This window comes from Hypanus sabinus, chromosome 3 (assembly GCF_030144855.1).
Source record: "Hypanus sabinus isolate sHypSab1 chromosome 3, sHypSab1.hap1, whole genome shotgun sequence".
NCBI classification, from domain to species: domain Eukaryota; kingdom Metazoa; phylum Chordata; class Chondrichthyes; order Myliobatiformes; family Dasyatidae; genus Hypanus; species Hypanus sabinus.
The window spans coordinates 193,091,708-193,113,535 of record NC_082708.1 but is presented as its reverse complement, the minus strand read 5'-3'; the positions used below and the strand labels follow the sequence as shown (position 1 = coordinate 193,113,535).

Genomic DNA, 21,828 nt, shown 5'->3' with positions numbered 1-21,828 from the left:
CAGTCTCACTCTAATCCCCCGTCCCCCTCTCTCCCCACAGCCCTGTGTCAGTCTCACTCTAATCCCCCTCTCTCCCCACAGCCCTGTGTCAGTCTCACTCTAATCCCCTGTACCCCTCTCTCCCCACAGCCCTGTGTCAGTCTCACTCTAACCCCCCGTACCGCTCTCTCCCCACAGCCCTGTGTCAGTCTCACTCTAATCCCCTGTACCCCTCTCTCCCCACAGCCCTGTGTCAGTCTCACTCTAATCCCCCATCCCCCTCTCTCCCCACAGCCCTGTCAGTCTCACTCTAATCCCCCGTACCCCTCTCTCCCCACAGCCCTGTGTCAGTCTCACTCTAATCCCCCATCCCCCTCTCTCCCCACAGCCCTGTCAGTCTCACTCTAATCCCCCGTACCCCTCTCTCCCCACAGCCCTGTGTCAGTCTCACTCTAATCCCCCGTCCCCCTCTCTCCCCACAGCCCTGTGTCAGTCTCACTCTAATACCCCATCCCCCTCTCTCCCCACAGCCCTGTGTCAGTCTCACTCTAATCCCCCATCCCCCTCTCTCCCCACAGCCCTGTGTCAGTCTCACTCTAATCCCCCATCCCCCTCTCTCCCCACAGCCCTGTGTCAGTCTCACTCTAATCTCCCGTCCCCCTCTCTCCCCACAGCCCTGTGTCAGTCTCACTCTAATCCCCCGTCCCCCTCTCTCCCCACAGCCCTGTGTCAGTCTCACTCTAATCCCCCGTCCCCCTCTCTCCCCACAGCCCTGTGTCAGTCTCACTCTAATCCCCCATCCCCCTCTCCCCACAGCCCTGTGTCAGTCTCACTCTAATCCCCCGTCCCCCTCTCTCCCCACAGCCCTGTGTCAGTCTCACTCTAATCCCCCTCTCTCCCCACAGCCCTGTGTCAGTCTCACTCTAATCCCCCGTCCCCCTCTCTCCCCACAGCCCTGTGTCAGTCTCACTCTAATCCCCCGTACCCCTCTCTCCCCACAGCCCTGTGTCAGTCTCACTCTAATCCCCCGTACCCCTCTCTCCCCACAGCCCTGTGTCAGTCTCACTCTAATCCCCCGTACCCCTCTCTCCCCACAGCCCTGTGTCAGTCTCACTATAATCCCCCGTCCCCCTCTCTCCCCACAGCCCTGTGTCAGTCTCACTCTAATCCCCCGTACCCCTCTCTCCCCACAGCCCTGTGTCAGTCTCACTCTAATCCCCCATACCCCTCTCTCCCCACAGCCCTGTGTCAGTCTCACTCTAATCCCCCGTACCCCTCTCTCCCCACAGCCCTGTCAGTCTCACTCTAATCCCCCATCCCCCTCTCTCCCCACAGCCCTGTGTCAGTCTCACTCTAATCCCCCATCCCCCTCTCTCCCCACAGCCCTGTGTCAGTCTCACTCTAATCCCCCATCCCCCTCTCTCCCCACAGCCCTGTGTCAGTCTCACTCTAATCCCCCATCCCCCTCTCTCCCCACAGCCCTGTGTCAGTCTCACTCTAATCCCCCATACCCCTCTCTCCCCACAGCCCTGTGTCAGTCTCACTCTAATCCCCCGTCCCCCTCTCTCCCCACAGCCCTGTGTCAGTCTCACTCTAATCCCCCGTACCCCTCTCTCCCCACAGCCCTGTGTCAGTCTCACTCTAATCCCCCGTCCCCCTCTCTCCCCACAGCCCTGTGTCAGTCTCACTCTAATCCCCCGTCCCCCTCTCTCCCACAGCCCTGTATCAGTCTCACTCTAATCCCCCATCCCCCTCTCTCCCCACAGCCCTGTGTCAGTCTCACTCTAATCCCCCGTCCCCCTCTCTCCCCACAGCCCTGAGTCAGTCTCACTCTAATCCCCCGTCCCCTCTCTCCCCACAGCCCTGTGTCAGTCTCACTATAATCCCCCGTCCCCCTCTCTCCCCACAGCCCTGTCAGTCTCACTATAATCCCCCGTACCCCTCTCTCCCCACAGACCTGTGTCAGTCTCACTCTAATCCCCCGTCCCCCTCTCTCCCCACAGCCCTGTGTCAGTCTCACTCTAATCCCCCGTACCCCTCTCTCCCCACAGCCCTGTGTCAGTCTCACTCTAATCCCCCATCCCCCTCTCTCCCCACAGCCCTGTGTCAGTATCACTCTAATCCCGTACCCCTCTCTCCCCACAGCCCTGTGTCAGTCTCACTCTAATCCCCCATACCCCTCTCTCCCCACAGCCCTGTGTCAGTCTCACTATAATCCCCCGTCCCCTCTCTCCCCACAGCCCTGTGTCAGTCTCACTCTAATCCCCCGTACCCCTCTCTCCCCACAGCCCTGTGTCAGTCTCACTCTAATCCCCCGTCCCCCTCTCTCCCCACAGCCCTGTGTCAGTCTCACTCTAATCCCCCGTACCCCTCTCTCCCCACAGCCCTGTGTCAGTCTCACTCTAATCCCCCGTCCCCCTCTCTCCCCACAGCCCTGTGTCAGTCTCACTATAATCCCCCGTCCCCCTCTCTCCCCACAGTCCTGTGTCAGTCTCACTCTAATCCCCCGTACCCCTCTCTCCCCACAGCCCTGTGTCAGTCTCACTCTAATCCCCCATCCCCCTCTCTCCCCACAGCCCTGTGTCAGTCTCACTCTAATCCCCCATCCCCCTCTCTCCCACAGCCCTGTGTCAGTCTCACTCTAATCCCCTGTACCCCTCTCTCCCCACAGCCCTGTGTCAGTCTCACTCTAATCCCCCATCCCCCTCTCTCCCCACAGCCCTGTGTCAGTCTCACTCTAATCCCCCGTACCCCTCTCTCCCCACAGCCCTGTGTCAGTCTCACTCTAATCCCCCATCCCCCTCTCTCCCCACAGCCCTGTGTCAGTCTCACTCTAATCCCCCATCCCGCTCTCTCCCCACAGCCCTGTGTCAGTCTCACTCTAATCCCCCGTCCCCCTCTCTCCCCACAGCCCTGTGTCAGTCTCACTCTAATCCCCCTCTCTCCCCACAGCCCTGTGTCAGTCTCACTCTAATCCCCTGTACCCCTCTCTCCCCACAGCCCTGTGTCAGTCTCACTCTAACCCCCCGTACCGCTCTCTCCCCACAGCCCTGTGTCAGTCTCACTCTAATCCCCTGTACCCCTCTCTCCCCACAGCCCTGTGTCAGTCTCACTCTAATCCCCCATCCCCCTCTCTCCCCACAGCCCTGTCAGTCTCACTCTAATCCCCCGTACCCCTCTCTCCCCACAGCCCTGTGTCAGTCTCACTCTAATCCCCCATCCCCCTCTCTCCCCACAGCCCTGTCAGTCTCACTCTAATCCCCCGTACCCCTCTCTCCCCACAGCCCTGTGTCAGTCTCACTCTAATCCCCCGTCCCCCTCTCTCCCCACAGCCCTGTGTCAGTCTCACTCTAATACCCCATCCCCCTCTCTCCCCACAGCCCTGTGTCAGTCTCACTCTAATCCCCCATCCCCCTCTCTCCCCACAGCCCTGTGTCAGTCTCACTCTAATCCCCCATCCCCCTCTCTCCCCACAGCCCTGTGTCAGTCTCACTCTAATCTCCCGTCCCCCTCTCTCCCCACAGCCCTGTGTCAGTCTCACTCTAATCCCCCGTCCCCCTCTCTCCCCACAGCCCTGTGTCAGTCTCACTCTAATCCCCCGTCCCCCTCTCTCCCCACAGCCCTGTGTCAGTCTCACTCTAATCCCCCATCCCCCTCTCCCCACAGCCCTGTGTCAGTCTCACTCTAATCCCCCGTCCCCCTCTCTCCCCACAGCCCTGTGTCAGTCTCACTCTAATCCCCCTCTCTCCCCACAGCCCTGTGTCAGTCTCACTCTAATCCCCCGTCCCCCTCTCTCCCCACAGCCCTGTGTCAGTCTCACTCTAATCCCCCGTACCCCTCTCTCCCCACAGCCCTGTGTCAGTCTCACTCTAATCCCCCGTACCCCTCTCTCCCCACAGCCCTGTGTCAGTCTCACTCTAATCCCCCGTACCCCTCTCTCCCCACAGCCCTGTGTCAGTCTCACTATAATCCCCCGTCCCCCTCTCTCCCCACAGCCCTGTGTCAGTCTCACTCTAATCCCCCGTACCCCTCTCTCCCCACAGCCCTGTGTCAGTCTCACTCTAATCCCCCATACCCCTCTCTCCCCACAGCCCTGTCTCAGTCTCACTCTAATCCCCCGTACCCCTCTCTCCCCACAGCCCTGTCAGTCTCACTCTAATCCCCCATCCCCCTCTCTCCCCACAGCCCTGTGTCAGTCTCACTCTAATCCCCCATCCCCCTCTCTCCCCACAGCCCTGTGTCAGTCTCACTCTAATCCCCCATCCCCCTCTCTCCCCACAGCCCTGTGTCAGTCTCACTCTAATCCCCCATCCCCCTCTCTCCCCACAGCCCTGTGTCAGTCTCACTCTAATCCCCCATACCCCTCTCTCCCCACAGCCCTGTGTCACTCACTCTAATCCCCCATCCCCCTCTCTCCCCACAGCCCTGTGTCAGTCTCACTCTAATCCCCCGTCCCCCTCTCTCCCCACAGCCCTGTGTCAGTCTCACTCTAATCCCCCGTACCCCTCTCTCCCCACAGCCCTGTGTCAGTCTCACTATAATCCCCCGTACCCCTCACTCCCCACAGCCCTGTCTCAGTCTCACTCTAATCCCCCGTCCCCCTCTCTCCCCACAGCCCTGTGTCAGCCTCACTCTAATCCCCCGTCCCCCTCTCTCCCCACAGCCCTGTGTCAGTCTCACTCTAATCCCCCATCCCCCTCTCTCCCCACAGCCCTGTGTCAGTCTCACTCTAATCCCCCATCCCTCTCTCCCCACAGCCCTGTGTCAGTCTCACTCTAATCCCCCGTCCCCCTCTCTCCCCACAGCCCTGTGTCTGTCTCACTCTAATCCCCCATCCCCCTCTCTCCCAACAGCCCTGTGTCAGTCTCACTGTAATCCCCCATCCCCCTCTCTCCCCACAGCCCTGTGTCAGTCTCACTCTAATCCCCCGTACCCCTCTCTCCCCACAGCCCTGTGTCAGTCTCACTCTAATCCCCCATCCCCCTCTCTCCCCACAGCCCTGTGTCAGTCTCACTCTAATCCCCCGTCCCCCTCTCTCCCCACAGCCCTGTGTCAGTCTCACTCTAATCCCCCATCCCCCTCTCTCCCCACAGCCCTGTGTCAGTCTCACTCTAATCCCCCATCCCCCTCTCTCCCCACAGCCCTGTGTCAGTCTCACTCTAATCCCCCGTCCCCCTCTCTCCCCACAGCCCTGTGTCAGTCTCACTCTAATCCCCCGTCCCCCTCTCTCCCCACAGCCCTGTGTCAGTCTCACTATAATCCCCCGTACCCCTCTCTCCCCACAGCCCTGTGTCAGTCTCACTCTAATCCCCCGTACCCCTGTCTCCCCACAGCCCTGTGTCAGTCTCACTCTAATCCCCTTCTCTCCCCACAGCCCTGTGTCAGTCTCACTCTAATCCCCCGTCCCCCTCTCTCGCCACAGCCCTGTGTCAGTCTCACTCTAATCCCCTTCTCTCCCCACAGCCCTGTGTCAGTCTGACTATAATCCCCCGTACCCCTCTCTCCCCACAGCCCTGTGTCAGTCTCACTATAATCCCCCGTCCCCCTCTCTCCCCACAGCCCTGTGTCAGTCTCACTATAATCCCCCGTCCCCCTCTCTCCCCACAGCCCTGTGTCAGTCTCACTCTAATCCCCCGTCCCCCTCTCTCCCCACAGCCCTGTGTCAGTCTCACTCTAATCCCCCGTACCCCTCTCTCCCCACAGCCCTGTGTCAGTCTCACTATAATCCCCCGTCCCCCTCTCTCCCCACAGCCCTGTGTCAGTCTCACTCTAATCCCCCATCCCCCTCTCTCCCCACAGCCCTGTGTCAGTCTCACTCTAATCCCCCATCCCCCTCTCTCCCCACAGCCCTGTGTCAGTCTCACTCTAATCCCCCATCCCCCTCTCTCCCCACAGCCCTGTGTCAGTCTCACTCTAATCCCCCATCCCCCTCTCTCCCCACAGCCCTGTGTCAGTCTCACTCTAATCCCCCGTCCCCCTCTCTCCCCACAGCCCTGTGTCAGTCTCACTCTAATCCCCCATCCCCCTCTCTCCCCACAGCCCTGTGTCAGTCTCACTCTAATCCCCCGTACCCCTCTCTCCCCACAGCCCTGTGTCAGTCTCACTCTAATCCCCCGTCCCCCTCTCTCCCCACAGCCCTGTGCCAGTCTCACTCTAATCCCCCGTCCCCCTCTCTCCCCACAGCCCTGTGTCAGTCTCACTCTAATCCCCCATCCCCCTCTCTCCCCACAGCCGTGTCAGTCTCACTCTAATCCCCCATCCCCCTCTCTCCCCACAGCCCTGTGTCAGTCTCACTCTAATCCCCCGTACCCCTCTCTCCCCACAGCCCTGTGTCAGTCTCATTCTAATCCCCCTCTCTCCCCACAGCCCTGTGTCAGTCTCACTCTAATCCCCCATCCCCCTCTCTCCCCACAGCCCTGTGTCAGTCTCACTCTAATCCCCCGTACCCCTCTCTCCCCACAGCCCTGTGTCAGTCTCACTAATCCCCCTCTCTCCCCACAGCCCTGTGTCAGTCTCACTCTAATCCCCCGTACCCCTCTCTCCCCACAGCCCTGTGTCAGTCTCACTCTAATCCCCCATCCCCCTCTCTCCCCACAGCCCTGTGTCAGTCTCACTCTAATCCCCCTCTCTCCCCGCAGCCCTGTGTCAGTCTCACTCTAATCCCCCGTACCCCTCTCTCCCCACAGCCCTGTGTCAGTCTCACTCTAATCCCCCATCCCCCTCTCTCCCCACAGCCCTGTGTCAGTCTCACTCTAATCCCCCTCTCTCCCCACAGCCCTGTGTCAGTCTCACTCTAATCCCCCATACCCCTCTCTCCCCACAGCCCTGTGTCAGTCTCACTCTAATCCCCCATCCCCCTCTCTCCCCACAGCCCTGTGTCAGTCTCACTCTAATCCCCCATCCCCCTCTCTCCCCACAGCCCTGTGTCAGTCTCACTCTAATCCCCCATACCCCTCTCTCCCCACAGCCCTGTGTCAGTCTCACTCTAATCCGCCGTACCCCTCTCTCCCCACAGCCCTGTGTCAGTCTCACTCTAATCCCCCATCCCCCTCTCTCCCCACAGCCCTGTGTCAGTCTCACTCTAATCCCCCTCTCTCCCCACAGCCCTGTGTCAGTCTCACTCTAATCCCCCGTACCCCTCTCTCCCCACAGCCCTGTGTCAGTCTCACTCTAATCCCCCGTCCCCCTCTCTCCCCACAGCCCTGTGTCAGTCTCACTCTAATCCCCCATCCCCCTCTCTCCCCACAGCCCTGTGTCAGTCTCACTCTAATCCCCCGTACCCCTCTCTCCCCAGAGCCCTGTGTCAGTCTCACTCTAATCCCCCATCCCCCTCTCTCCCCACAGCCCTGTGTCAGTCTCACTCTAATCCCCCTCTCTCCCCACAGCCCTGTGTCAGTCTCACTCTAATCCCCCGTCACCCTCTCTCCCCACAGCCCTGTGTCAGTCTCACTCTAATCCCCCGTACCCCTCTCTCCCCACAGCCCTGTGTCAGTCTCACTCTAATCCCCCGTCCCCCTCTCTCCCCACAGCCCTGTGTCAGTCTCACTCTAATCCCCCGTCCCCCTCTCTCCCCACAGCCCTGTGTCAGTCTCACTCTAATCCCCCGTACCCCTCTCTCCCCACAGCCCTGTGTCAGTCTCACTCTAATCCCCCGTCCCCCTCTCTCCCCACAGCCCTGTGTCAGTCTCACTCTAATCCCCCATCCCCCTCTCTCCCCACAGCCCTGTGTCAGTCTCACTCTAATCCCCCGTACCCCTCTCTCCCCACAGCCCTGTCTCAGTCTCACTCTAATCCCCCGTCCCCCTCTCTCCCCACAGCCCTGTGTCAGTCTCACTCTAATCCCCCGTACCCCTCTCTCCCCACAGCCCTGTGTCAGTCTCACTCTAATCCCCCGTCCCCCTCTCTCCCCACAGCCCTGTGTCAGTCTCACTCTAATCCCCTGTACCCCTCTCTCCCCACAGCCCTGTGTCAGTCTCACTCTAATCCCCCGTACCCCTCTCTCCCCACAGCCCTGTGTCAGTCTCACTCTAATCCCCCGTACCCCTCTCTCCCCACAGCCCTGTGTCAGTCTCACTCTAATCCCCCGTACCCCTCTCTCCCCACAGCCCTGTGTCAGTCTCACTCTAATCCCCCGTCCCCCTCTCTCCCCACAGCCCTGTGTCAGTCTCACTATAATCCCCTATCCCCCTCTCTCCCCACAGCCCTGTGTCAGTCTCACTCTAATCCCCCGTACCCCTCTCTCCCCACAGCCCTGTGTCAGTCTCACTCTAATCCCCCATCCCCCTCTCTCCCCACAGCCCTGTGTCAGTCTCACTCTAATCCCCCGTCCCCCTCTCTCCCCACAGCCCTGTGTCAGTCTCACTCTAATCCCCCGTACCCCTCTCTCCCCACAGCCCTCTACTGTTGACTCTTTCTCCTCCTACCATCTTGTGGGCCATTTCATGTCCATCGGGATTCATCGAGGGGAGCAGGTGAATCCGTGTGCTGTCGACAAGCTGGCGCACCCGGGGATTTTTCCGCCGATATTCCTTGCAGAGGAATTCCATCAGGAGAATGAGCAGTTCCCGACCCAGCACCTCATTCCCATGCATTCCCGCCACGTACCGGAACTCTGGCTCCCCTGCAGACACAGGCTGGATCAGACTGAGGGACAGCCGTCCACTCCCCCCCGCGTCATAACCCCAACCAGCCGCTGGCACACACGCCCCCCAGTCCGTGCCATACCCAGCTTCCCACCCGCGGGTGCCACACTCACCGAGCTCGTGCACCCCAGGGTTATCGGAGATTTCCATGACGTAGAGCTTCCGGCCCCGGACACTCCGGCCAATGCTGTAGGAGCGGCTGATGTCCGGACACTCCTTACGGACTCGCCGCATTACCTGTGGAGCAGCAGACTGTGACGGGGTGGGCGTCATCCGGGTGGCGGAGGGAGTAACTGAGGGAAGAGGTGGGGGAGGGAGTAACTGAGGGAAGAGGTGGGGAAGAGAGTAACTGAGGGAAGAGGTGGGGAAGGGAGTAACTGAGGGAAGAGGTGGGGAAGGTAGTAACTGAGGGAAGAGGTGGGGGAGGGAGTAACTGAGGGAGGAGGTGGGGAGGGAGTAACTGAGGGAGGTGGGCTAGGGAATAACTGAGGGAAGAGGTGTGGGAGGGAGTAACTGAGGGAAGAAGTGGGGGAGGGAATAACTGAGGGAAGAGGTGGGGGAGGGAATAACTGAGGGAAGAGGTGGGGGAGGGAGTAACTGAGGGAAGAGGTGGGGGAGGGAGTAACTGAGGGAGGAGGTGGGGAGGGAGTAACTGAGGGAGGAGGTGGGGGAGGGAGTAACTGAGGGAAGAGGTGGGGGAGGGAATAACTGAGGGAAGAGGTGGGGAGGGAGTAACTGAGGGAAGAGGTGGGGGAGGGAGTAACTGAGGGAAGAGGTGGGGGAGGGAATAACTGAGGGAAGAGGTGGGGGAGGGAGTAACTGAGGGAAGAGGTGGGGGAGGGAGTAACTGAGTGAGGAGGTGGGGAGGGAATAACTGAGGGAAGAGGTGGGGGAGGGAATAACTGAGGGAAGAGGTGGGGGAGGGAGTAACTGAGTGAGGAGGTGGGGAGGGAGTAACTGAGGGAAGAGGTGGGGGAGGAAGTAACTGAGGGAAGAGGTGGGGGAGGGAATAACTGAGGGAAGAGGTGGGGGAGGGAATAACTGAGGGAAGAGGTGGGGGAGGGAGTAACTGAGGGAGGAGGTGGGGGAGGGAGTAACTGAGGGAGGAGGTGGGGGAGGGAGTAACTGAGTGAGGAGTTGGGGAGGGAGTAACTGAGGGAGGAGGTGGGGGAGGGAGTAACTGAGTGAGGAGGTGGGGAGGGAGTAACTGAGGGAGGAGGTGGGGGAGGGAGTAACTGAGGGAAGAGGTGGGGGAGGGAGTAACTGAGTGAGGAATGGGGAGGGAATAACTGAGGGAAGAGGTGGGGGAGGGAGTAACTGAGTGAGGAGGTGGGGAGGGAGTAACTGAGGGAGGAGGTGGGGAGGGAGTAACTGAGGGAGGAGGTCCTGTGTTTCTGTAGGGGAATCGCACTCACCTCCCTCAGCTGCTCATAGCTGTGATGCCTGAAGTCGAGCTGGTCCGAGGTTTCCTGCTCCACGACCAATGTGTTGGTCCAGCCTTTGTGGGGGGGGTAGAGAGAGGAATGTGAGGGAGGGGCTCTTCAGAGGAAGGGGAGGGGGAGATGGTGTGAATTGGCTGGGGGGAAGGGAGAGGGGAGGGTTAGCAGTAGGTGGTGTGTGAGGCCAGAGGGACTGAGGGAGGAGAGGGTGCGAGGAACAGAGGCAGACCTACAGGACAGAGAACGGCCCAGGGCCTCAGCCTACCGTCAGTCGGAGGGATAAGGAGGGTGTGATGGAGGGACGAGGCGCAATGGACATAGGGACTGATGGAGGGAGGGTGTGACGAAGGTGTTACAATTAAAGAAAAACCCAAAGGTTTATTGTGCCCAGGTTGTAGTCAGCCAGAAACAATGAACCCGCACAGAGGTGGTAGCTCAAACAGTAAATGGTAGACAGTTAAGGCCAAGTAATTGACCGATTCCCCTGATGGCACATGACAGACGGATAACCAGTCACCCAGTGGACAGGACGACTCTCCATCTGTGAGTTTTTAGGCAAAACCAGCTTTGCTAATATTCCACTGGTTTTCTGGTCCGTCCTGATTGGCGTAATCCCGATATCCGGAGTCGAGTGTTAGTGTGGATCCAGCGCTTTCAACTGGGCATTCTGCTTCGATAGGTTGCGGGGTTAACCCTTCTCATTCTGAAATGAGGGATTCACTTGGACATTTCCTGATGCGCATTAGATGCCGGCAGCATACACTACAATTCTCAAGTGCTGAGGAAACTTGTTGGCCCTCTTTTACCACTACCTCTGCTTTCATCCACCTTCCAATGACACGGATCTGAATCGCACCGCACTTTCATTGTCGGTCTTCTGGGCCTGGGCACAAAAAAATCCAGTAGGGTGTTTAAACTGTGGCCCATCAGTCCCTCAGACAGTCTGAACTGCTCTCTTAGCAATAGCATTTCATGATGTGTAAGGGGGCATATGTTGTAATTGAATCCATTGCATTGTAAAAATGATTTTAATGTTTCTCTGGTAAGCATGGGACCACATCACAAACTACAGTACAGGTGTTCCCCCCACCCCATTTACAAAGGTTGAGCATTCCTATGAAACCTTTCTTAAGCTGAAATGATGTAAAGCGAATAATGTATATGGGAAAAATTTCTTAAAAGCGAAAATCCTCTTTGTAATACATAAACAGGTTACTAATGTAGGTCTTTTGTAAAAGCAAAGTGGCGTAAAGCAAACATTTGTAAAGCAGGGGACACCTGTACTGGGGATTTCATGTGTACAAAATAGAGTGCATATAATGTTCATCGTCACCTTGCTGGCCAACGTCTTTGGCTTCAATTCATTTACAATGTGCATTGATGACTACCAATAGCATGTGACCTGTGTAGTCTACACATAAATGTCCCTAGGGTTTGGTGGGCCAATGCCATGGAGCCATACGCACGGGAGCATTTAAAGGTCGAGAGTGATGGTATGGGTCATATGCTCAAACAATGTGCTTAATGTCTTCAATATTCGGCCACCAAATGTAATTCTGGGCTAGCACCTTTATATGTGATATTCCTGGATGCTTGCCACGTAACTCTTCTAGGATAGGGGACTGTAATTGTGTAGGAATTACAATAAGACTTCCCCACAGTAGACAACCGTCGTAGATGCTAAGCTTGTTTTGACGTCCAGCATAGTGTAGCACAGTTTCAGGCAAGCTAGTTGGCCATCCATCTTCTACCTTTTTTACTAGTGCCAATGTCACAGCTCTTCTTGTACCTGAGAAGCAGTGATTGGCGATCCATTGACCCAGTTCATCAGTATTACCAGTTCATCTGGTAGATCGACTCGCGAGGATATTCACGTAATGGAAGACGGCTTAAGGCATCTATGGTGTAATTGTTTCTACCAGGTACATCAGATATCGTGTCCTGATGAGCGGACAGGTACAGTTGGACCCTCAGTGATGCCATCTGTGGCACAGCCTTGCCCTCACCAAGCAACCCCACCAATGACTTGTGGTCTGTACGAATCTCAAAACGTTGGCCATACAGGTAATGGTGAAACTGCATGACTCAAAAACAACTGCCAATGCTTCCTTGTCTAACGGTGCCAAGTTTCGCTCGGCTGGGTTAAAGGTGGTGACGCAAAAGCACCAGGCACCCCCACTTCTTATGCCCCCCTCGACCATCCCATGTTGCTTCACTCCTGATGAAGAGTTTCAGCCCAAAACGTCGTCACTACCTCCTCCCATAGATGCTGTCTGGCCTGCTGAGTTCCGCCAGCATTTTGTGTTTTTATTTAGGCTTTTCATCATTGCTTGTATTCTCCCGGCTCAGCACCACGCCAACACCATACGGAGAGGCATCACAGTACAAAATGGTTGGCTCCCCAGGTCTGAAGTACATGAATACTTGGGATTGAGTTAGAATTTGATTGGCTCTCTGAAAAGCCGATTCCTTTGCCCGTTCCCAACGCCACCTCATATCGTTCTTCACTAGATAGTTAAGTGAAGCCAGAGGCCTGGTTCTGTGTGCCATTACAATTGAACCTGCCCAGAAAGGAGCAAAGTTCATGGATATTCATTGGTGCTACAGCTTCAAGAATCGGGCAAAGCTTTTCTTTGATTGAATGCATACCTCTGGAGTCCAAGCGGAAACTCAGGCATTCAACATGATCTGCTAGAAGGATGCATTTCTTGTGCGATTGTCATAGACGAAGTTGCATCGATTAATCAGGTGTTCTTCTGGAGTTGATCTGATAATCAGACTATCATCTAAAGAAGCTATTGTACTGGACGAGTCTCTAATTCAGTGGTACGTTGGAATATTGCTGGGGATGTTTTTACGCTCAACAGGAGCCACGTACAATGGAACAAATCTTTATGGATTGCAATGGTAGTGAGGCTCAGACAGTTCCTCTAGCTCAAGTTGTTGGTATACATGTGCAAGGTCAAGTTTAGTGAAGAAATTTTCACCTCCTAGTGTTGAATAGATAGATGACTTCTGTCTTTGGAGTCGGGTGTGTCTCGGGTAGGCATGAATTCACTGTGACCTTCTAATCTCTAATATTCTTAAGCTCCCATCATTCCAAAGGGAGGCAAAAGAAAGGAAATTATAGACCAGTTAGCTGAAGTGGTTGGGAAAGTGTTGGAATCTATTATAAAGAATGAGGTTTTGAGGTACTTGGAGACTAATGGTAAAATAAGTCAGTCAGTATGGTTTCTGTAAAGGGAAATCTTGCCTGACAAATCTGTTAGAATTCTCAGAGAAAGTAACAAGCTGGGTGGACAAAGAGGAGACAGTGGATGTCATTTGCATTTTCAGAAGGCTTTTGATAAGATGCCACACATGAGGCTGCTTAACAAGATAAAATCCTATGACATTACAGAAAAGATACTGGCAGATACTGGATGGAGGACTGGCTGACAGGCAGGAGGCAGCCAGTGGGAATAAAGGGAGCCTTTTCTGGTTGGCTGCCAGTGACTAGTGGTGTTCCTCAAGGGTCAGTAATGGGACCACTACTCTTCACATTGTTTGTCAGTAAGTTAGATAATGCAATTGGTGGCTTTGTGGCAAAGTTTGTGGATGATACGAAGATAGGTGGAGGGTAGGTAGTGCTAAGGAAGAAATGTGATTGCAGCAGGACTTCGACAAATTGGAAGAATGAGCAAAAAATTGCAGATGGAATAGAGTGTTGGGAAATGTATCATCATGCATTTTGGTAAGAGGAACAATAGTGTGGACTATTAGCTAAATAGGGGAAATATTCAAACATCAGAGGTGAAGAGGGACAGAAGTCCTTGTGCAAGACTCACAGAAGGTTAATTTACAGGTTGAGTCTGTGGTAATGAAGACAAATGCAATGTTGGCATTTATTTCAAGAGGAATAGAATATAAAAGCAAGGAGACAATGCTGAAGCTTTTTAAGACACTAGGCAGGCCGCACTTCATCAACAGTTTTACGCCCCATTTCTCAGAAAGGATGTGTTGTCATTGGAGAGAGTCCAGGGGAGGTTCCAGAGGATGATTCAGGGAATGAAGGGGTTAACAAATGAGGAGCGTTTGGCAGCTTTGGGCCTGTACTCACTGGAATTTAGAAGAACATGTGGGGATCTCATTGAAACTTATTGAATGTTGAAAGGACTGGATAGGGTGGATGTGGAGAGGATGTTTCCTCTGGTGGGGGTATCCAGCACTAGAGAGTACAGCCCCAAAACTGAGCAGTGACCTTTTAGAATGGACGTAAGGTGGATTTTTGTTTAGCCAGAGAGTAGTGAATCTGTGGAATGCTCTGCCACAGACTGTGGTGAAGGCCAAGTCCCTGCGTATATTTAAGGTGGAAGTTGATAGTTTCCTGATTGGTCAGGGCATCGAAGGATATGGTGAGAAGGCAGGTGTGTGGGGTTGAGCGGGATCTGGGATCAGCCATGGAATGGTGGAGCAGACCAGATGGGCTGAATGGCCTAATGCTGCTTCTATGTCTAATGGTCTCATGGAGAGAAGGGCGGATGGAGAGAGGGAGTGTGGGAATAAAGGATGGAGAGAGGGAGTGTGGGATTAGATAGAGACAGGGAGTGTGGGAATAAAGGATGGAGAGAGGGAGGGATAGAAGCACGGATGAGGGAGGGATGGACAGAAGGACGGATGGAGGGAGGGATGGACAGAAGGACGGATGGAGGGAGGGAGGGAGGGACAGGAGAACGGAGAGAGGAGAGAGGGAGGGACAGGAGAATGGAAACAGGAGGGACGGAGGGACAGGAGAATGGACGGAAGGAGGGACAGGAGAACGGACGGAGGAGGGAGGGTGGGACAGGAGAATGGATGGAGGGAGGGACAGGAGAATGGACGGAGGAGGGAGGGAAGGACAGGAGAATGGACGGAGGGAGGAACAGGAGAACAGACGAAGGAAGGAGGGAGGGACAGGAGAACTGACGGAGGGAGGGAGGGAGGGAGGGACAGGAGAACGGATGGACGGAGGGAGGGAGGGAGGGACGTACCAGGCAGAACATAGCAGAGGAAGGAGTAATGGATGGAGGGTTAGTAGTGTGTGAGAGCAGGGTGACATACCGGTCAGAGCACAGCCCAGGACCTCAGCCCGTAGACAGACGGTGCCATTGGGGAACCAGGAGTGCGGGTTGATGCGTATGTAACGAGCCACAACTGGCTCCGACAGGAAAACGCCCACCGGCGTCTCAGGATCTGAATTTGCTGTGAAAACCTGCAGGGAGCAGAAAGCAAAGCTGGACGGAGGACACAGAACCTCTGTGATGCACAACACAGTCCAACATGGACACATACAATGCAACACACACAGCATAGCAAATGCACACACAACACAACACAGACACACAACATGGACACAGACACCCACACACACACAACATGGACGCTCAACATGGACACAGACACCCACACACACACAACACATGGACACACAACACAACACAGACACACAACACGGACACTCAACACAACACAGACACACAACACAACACAACACGGATACACAACACAACACGGATGCACAACACAACACGGACGCACAACACGGACACACAACATGGACACAGACACCCACACACACATACACAACATAGCAAATACACACACAACACAACACAGACACACAACACAACACGGATGCACAACATGGACACAGACACCCACACACACACACAACATAAACACACACACACTCACAACATAACAGTGTATCAAGAGAACAATAGATTATGGAATTGATGGCTTTGTGGCAAAGTTTGCAGATGATTTGAAGATAGGTGGATGGGTAGGTAATGCTGAGGAAGCAATGCGATTACAGCAGGATTTAGACAAATTGGAAGAATGGGAAAAAAGTGTCAGATGGGAAATGTATGCTAATGCATTTTGGTAAAAGGAACAATAGTGTGAATTATTATCTAAATGGGGAGAAGGTTCAAACATCAGAGGGACAGGAGTCCTTGTGCAAGACTCCCAGAAGGTTAATTTACAGGTTGAGTCTGTGATAAAGAAGGCAAATGCAATATTGGCATTAATTTCAAAGGGAATAGAATATAAAAGCAAAGAGATAATGTTGAGCCTTTATAAGACACCAGTCAGGCCACACTTAGAGTATTGTCAACAGTTTTGGGCTCCATATCTCAGAAAGGATGTGTTGGCATTGGAGAGAGTGCAGAGGAGGTCACGAGGATGATTCCCGGAATGAAGGGGCTATGATATGAGGAGCATTTGTCAGCTTTGAGCCTGTACTCACTGGAACTCAGAAGAACGTGGCGGGGTGTATCTCACTGAAACCTTCCAAATGTCGAAAGGACTGGATAAGGTGAATGTGGAGAAGATGCTGCTGGGGGTGACCAGAACTAAAAGGTGCAGTTTCTAGAGAGCTTCAGATAAAGGAACCCTTCGAGGACAAAAATTACCATGACAGCATTCATCCTGAAATCTGAGAAGGCGAAGCTAAAGCCAGATGTATCAGTAAAGGGAATTACAGAGGCATGAGAGAGGAGCTGGCTAAAACTCATTAGAAGGAAACACTAGCAGGAATGAGGCTGTTTAACAAGCGTCCATGGTATGACAGGGAAGATGGATAGAGCAGTGACTGATTTGCAGGAGGCAAAGAGTGGGAATAAAGGGAGCCTTTTCTGGCTTGCTGCTACACGTGTAGTTTCCACTAGTGGTGTTCCACACATGTCTGTGTTGGGGCCGCCTCTTTTTACATTGAATGTCAATGATTTGGATGAAAGGGTGATATATTGGACACATAGAGAGGTAGTTGCACACAAGGTGCAGGACACAGGAAACTGGGAGGGGAAAGGGGTTAAGGAGCCAGGGCAGAGAACCCCTGTGACCATCTCCCTCAACAACAGGTATATCACTTTGGATACTGGCAGCGGGGGCAGGGGGGAATAACCAAAAGAGGAAAGTCCCAGCACTTGGGCCTCTGGTACTGAGTCTGGCTCTGTGACTCAGAAGGGAATGGAGGAGAACAGGCACACTTTGGTGATAGGGGAACCATGAGGCTCTCCATAAGGAGTTCAGGGAGTTGGTGCTAAGTTAAAGGGCAGGACCCCCAAGGCTGTGATCTCAGGATTTCTACCCAGACACATACTAGTGAGACCAGAACTAATAAGATTATACAGTTCAATATGTGTTTAATGAGGAGTTGGTGTAGAAGGGAGGGTTAGGGTTTTGTTGATCATTGAGCTCTCTTCCAGGGAAGGTCTGAAATATACAGAAGGGATGATTTGCACCTGAACTGGAGGGGGACTAATATCTGAGTGGGAAGATTTGTTAATGCTGCACGCTGGGGTTTAAATGATAGTTACAGGGGGCTGGGAACAACAGTGCCAGAACAGTTAGAGGAGAGGTTGTGGAGGCTGATGTTGGTCAGACCTCAGGAATCAAAAGGTGCAACTAGTGCCCTGAGCTATGTATATTTCAAAGCAAGAAGTATCGTCGGAAAGGAGGCTGATAGTGCTGAAGGTGACGCAGCTGCTTTACAAACAGAGGCAATGTGTAGTGAGGAGAGGCTGTTGAAAGGGCAAAATTGCAGTCAACAGAATGAGTTGCAATGTAAAAGGTGGACAAGCTCAAAAAGGACTGAAGGTGTTATATTTGAATGCACCCAGGACATGGAATAATGTAGATGAACTTGTAGCACAGTTGCAGATTGGCATGTTTGATGTTGTAGGCATCACTGAATCATGGCTGAAAGATTAAAGCTGGGAGTTTAATGTCCAAGGACAGGCAGGAAGGCAGAGGGGTGGAGTTGCTCTGATGGTTAAAAGATGAAATCAAATCATTAGAAAGGGGTGACATGGGGTCAGAAGGTGTTGAATCATTGTGGGTAGAGTTAAGGGTAAAAAGACCCTGATGGGAGTTGTAGACAAACCCCTAAACAGTAGCAAGGATGTGTAACAAGGATACAAATTACAACAGGAGACAGAAAGTGCCTGCCAAAAGGACAATGTTACAATAGTCATGGGGGACTTCAATATGCAGGTAGATTGGGAAAATCAGGTTGGTACTGGATTCCAAGAAGGGGAAATTTCTAGAATGCCTATTTGCAGTTCAGGAGCAAATCATTACTTCTGTACATATCACACCTTCCCTGGAAGAGAGCCCAATGATCAATGGCTTTTTAGAACAATTTATGGTGAGCCCACTAGGGGATGTGCAATGAATCAGAACTGATTAGAGAGCTGAAGGTAAAAGAGCCCTTAGGGGAAAGTGATAATTATATGATTGAATTCACCCTGAAAGAGAAAGAGAAGCTAAAGTGAGGTAAGACCATAAGATATAGGAGCTGAATTAGACCATCAGTATTACAGGGAACTACAGAGGCATGAAACAGGAGTTAGAAACATAGAAACGTAGAAAACCTACAGCACAATACAGGCCCTTCGGCTCTCAAATTTGTGCCGAACATGTCCCTACCTCAGAAATTACTAGGCTTACCCATAGCCCTCTATTTTTCTAAGCTCCATGTACCTATCCAAAAGTCTCTTAAAAGACCCTATTGTGTCCGCCTCCACCACCGTTGCCGGCAGCCCATTCCACGCACTTACCACTTTGAGTAAAAAACTTACCCTTGACATCTCCTCTGTACCTACTCCCCAGCACCTTAAACCTGTGTTCTCTTGTGGCAACCATTTCTGCCCTGGGAAAAAGCCTCTGACTATCTGCACGATCAATGCCTCTCATCATCTTGTACACCTCTATCAGGTCACCTCCATCGCTCCAAGGAGAAAAGGCTGAGTTCATTCAACCTATTCTCAAAAGGCATGCTCCCCAATCCAGGCAACATCCTTGTAAATCTCCTCTGCACCCTTTCTATGGTTTCTACATCCTTCCTGTAGTGAGGCGACCAGAACTGAGCACAGTACTCCAAGTGGGGTCTGACCAGGGTCCTATATAGCTGCAGTATTACCTCTCAGCTCCTAAATTCAATTCCAGGATTGATGAAGGCCAATGCACCACAAGCCTTCTTAACCACAGAGTCAACCTGCGCAGTTGCTTTGAGCATCCTTTAGACTCAGACCCCAAGATCCCTCTGATCCTCCACACTGCCAAGTGTCTTATCATTAATACTATATTCTGCAATCATATTTGACCTACCAAAATGAACCGCTTCACACTTATCTGGGTTGAACTCCATCAGCCATTTCTCAGCCCAGTTTTGCATCCTATCAATGTCCCGCTGTAACCTCTGACAGCCCTCCACACTATCCACAACACCTCCAACCTTTGTGTCATCAGCAAACTTACTCACTCATTCCTCCACTTCCTCATCCAGGTCATTTATAAAAATCACAAAGAGTAAGGGTCCCAGAACAGATCCCTGAGGCACTCCACTGGTGACCGACCTCCATGCAGAATATGACCCGTCTACAACCACTCTTTGCCTTCTGTGGGCAAGCCAGTTCTGGATCCACAAAGCAATGACCGTTGGATCCCATGCCTCCTTACTTTCTCAATAAGCCTTGCATGGAGTACCTTATCAAATGTCTTGATGAAATCCATATACACTACATCTACTGCTTTACGTTCATCAATGTGTTCAGTGACATCCTCAAATAATTCAGTCAGGCTCGTAAGGCACAACCTGCCCTTGACAAATCCATGCTGACTATTCCTAACCATATTATGCCTTTCCGAATGTTCATAAATCCTGCCTCTCAGGATCTTCTCCATCAACTTACCAACTACTCACTGGTAAGACTCACTGGTCTATAATTTCTTGGGCTATCCCTACTCCCTTTCTTGAATAAGGGAGGAACATCCACAACCCTCCAATCATCCGGGACTTCCCCCGTCCCCATTGATGATGCAAAGATCATTGCCAGAGGCTCAGCAATCTCCTTCCTCGCCTCCCACAGTAGCCTGGGGTACATCTCATCCAGTCCTGCTGACTTATCCAACTTGAGTTGGCCAGCATTGATTGGAAAAGAACACTGGCAGGGATGATGGCAAATCAACAATACCTGGAATTTCTGGAAGCAATTCGGAAATTTCCATCCCAAAGAGGAACAAGTATTCTAAAGGAAAGATGACACAACCGTGGCTAACAAGTGAAGTCAAAGCCAACACAGAAACCAAAGAGAGGGGTCGTTTTCCAGTGTCGTCATCGTCGAGAATGGCAGCTTAAGTCACAAGCTCCTCTGGAAAAATGCGTATTAAGCCCTATTAACCCATCAAATATAACATATTTCAAAAAATATTTGAATTGAAAAGAGGGGCAAGAATGGGGAAAAGGAATGGAAATAAAAAAAGCAACTGTGGAGCCTGCTGCCGAGAGGAGTGCAGCGAGCGGCTCGCCTACCTGACCGCGTGTTAGCGAGGCAGCTGCTGGGCCTCGTTCAGGCGAAACGACGAATATGATCAAAATCCTGAAAGAAATAATGGAGTTCCAGAAAGATATAAAGCAGCAGCTCCGTGATATTAAGTCAGAGCTCGCCAACATCAATCAAAAAATAGCGGTGGCAGAGACTCGAATTGAGAAGGTGGAAGATCACGTTCAAATCATGGAACGGATACTGAGTAAGACAATAAAAATATTACATCACCAAGAAGGTAAACTGCTTGACCTGGGGGGAAGATCACGGCAGAAAAATATCAGAATATACAACATTCCCGAAGGAGCGGAGGACTCGTCTATGACGGAGTTTGTCGGAAAGTTACCGTGGAATGCGCTGGATCTTCCCCCGGCTATGAAGCTGGAAGTCGAAAGAGCCCACCGCACGCTTGTCCCAAAACCTACCCAGGATAGAAAGCCACGCTCAATAATAATTAAATTCCTTTGGTACAGCACCAAGGCGAAGATTATACGAAGGGCCTGGGGTAAGAAAGAAGAGAGTGTTTTTCAACGATAAATTAATATATTTTGACCAAGATTACCCTCCCCCCCTGCAGTCCTGCAGAAATGCAAAGAATACTCTGAAGTCAAGCAAGTACTAAAGCAAAAAAAGATTAAATTTCCAACTCCGTACCCTGCTAAACTTCGAGTGTTTTATGACAACGGGATGCGGTTGTACCAGACAGTGGAAGAGGCGACTACAGACATGAAGGCCAGAGGGTTGCCCGTCATTATGACCAAACAAGGGAAAGCCTGGCTGAGGAATTATCCCGCTCCGCTTGGGAAATAGTGTGAGAATCCAGAAGGCAGGAGATGGGAGGAGGCCGAGAGAAATATATCAGAAAGAGACCAGGAGTTTCCTAAAGACAATCCTCACCCCCTTCAGAAGAGCCATAAGGTTTGGCTAACTTTAAAAATGTTGAGAAGCTAAATGGAAGCAAAAGTAGACGGTGATATACCTATCTCGAGAAATACTTATTATAATGTGGATTTTATATTACTTAGTTGTTATTCTTTATTTGCTCCCTTACTCCTTTTCCCCAGTAAAATGAGAATATATGTGTGCATATATGTGTATGTATGTAATATATGTGTGCGTGTGTGTGTGTGTGTGTATGTATATATATATATATATATATAGGAGTGCACAGAGAAATCTTTTCTGTGTAATGGATTTGTTCACTGACTTTTATGAATACTGCAATGGGAGCCCTCAACTCACAAGTAGGAGGGGTTATCCCCCACAGCTAGACATTTCCTCCAGCTCAACGCAGGGTCATCTACTAGAGACCTCAGCCTTGGAATCACACCTTCATTGCCATTTTTGTTACTATTTGCATTTCTTGGTTCTTATTTGTTCAGGGAGTAGATCAATTAAGTTTTATTCTAATTTCAATGATAC

General features: G+C 52.5%; 1 protein-coding gene across 1 annotated transcript in view; it reads right to left on the bottom strand.

Moving 5' to 3' along the window:
- Positions 1 to 21,828, bottom strand: part of LOC132392015 (inactive carboxypeptidase-like protein X2) — a 271,814-nt gene that overhangs the window by 183,380 nt on the left and 66,606 nt on the right. Inside the window, exons 6-9 of the mRNA XM_059965914.1 lie at positions 15,140 to 15,290; positions 10,037 to 10,119; positions 8,735 to 8,858; positions 8,403 to 8,599 (exon numbers count right to left, since the gene is read on the bottom strand). Of these exons, the coding sequence (XP_059821897.1) occupies positions 8,403 to 8,599; positions 8,735 to 8,858; positions 10,037 to 10,119; positions 15,140 to 15,290 (555 nt within the window). The remainder of the gene's footprint in view (positions 1 to 8,402; positions 8,600 to 8,734; positions 8,859 to 10,036; positions 10,120 to 15,139; positions 15,291 to 21,828) is intronic.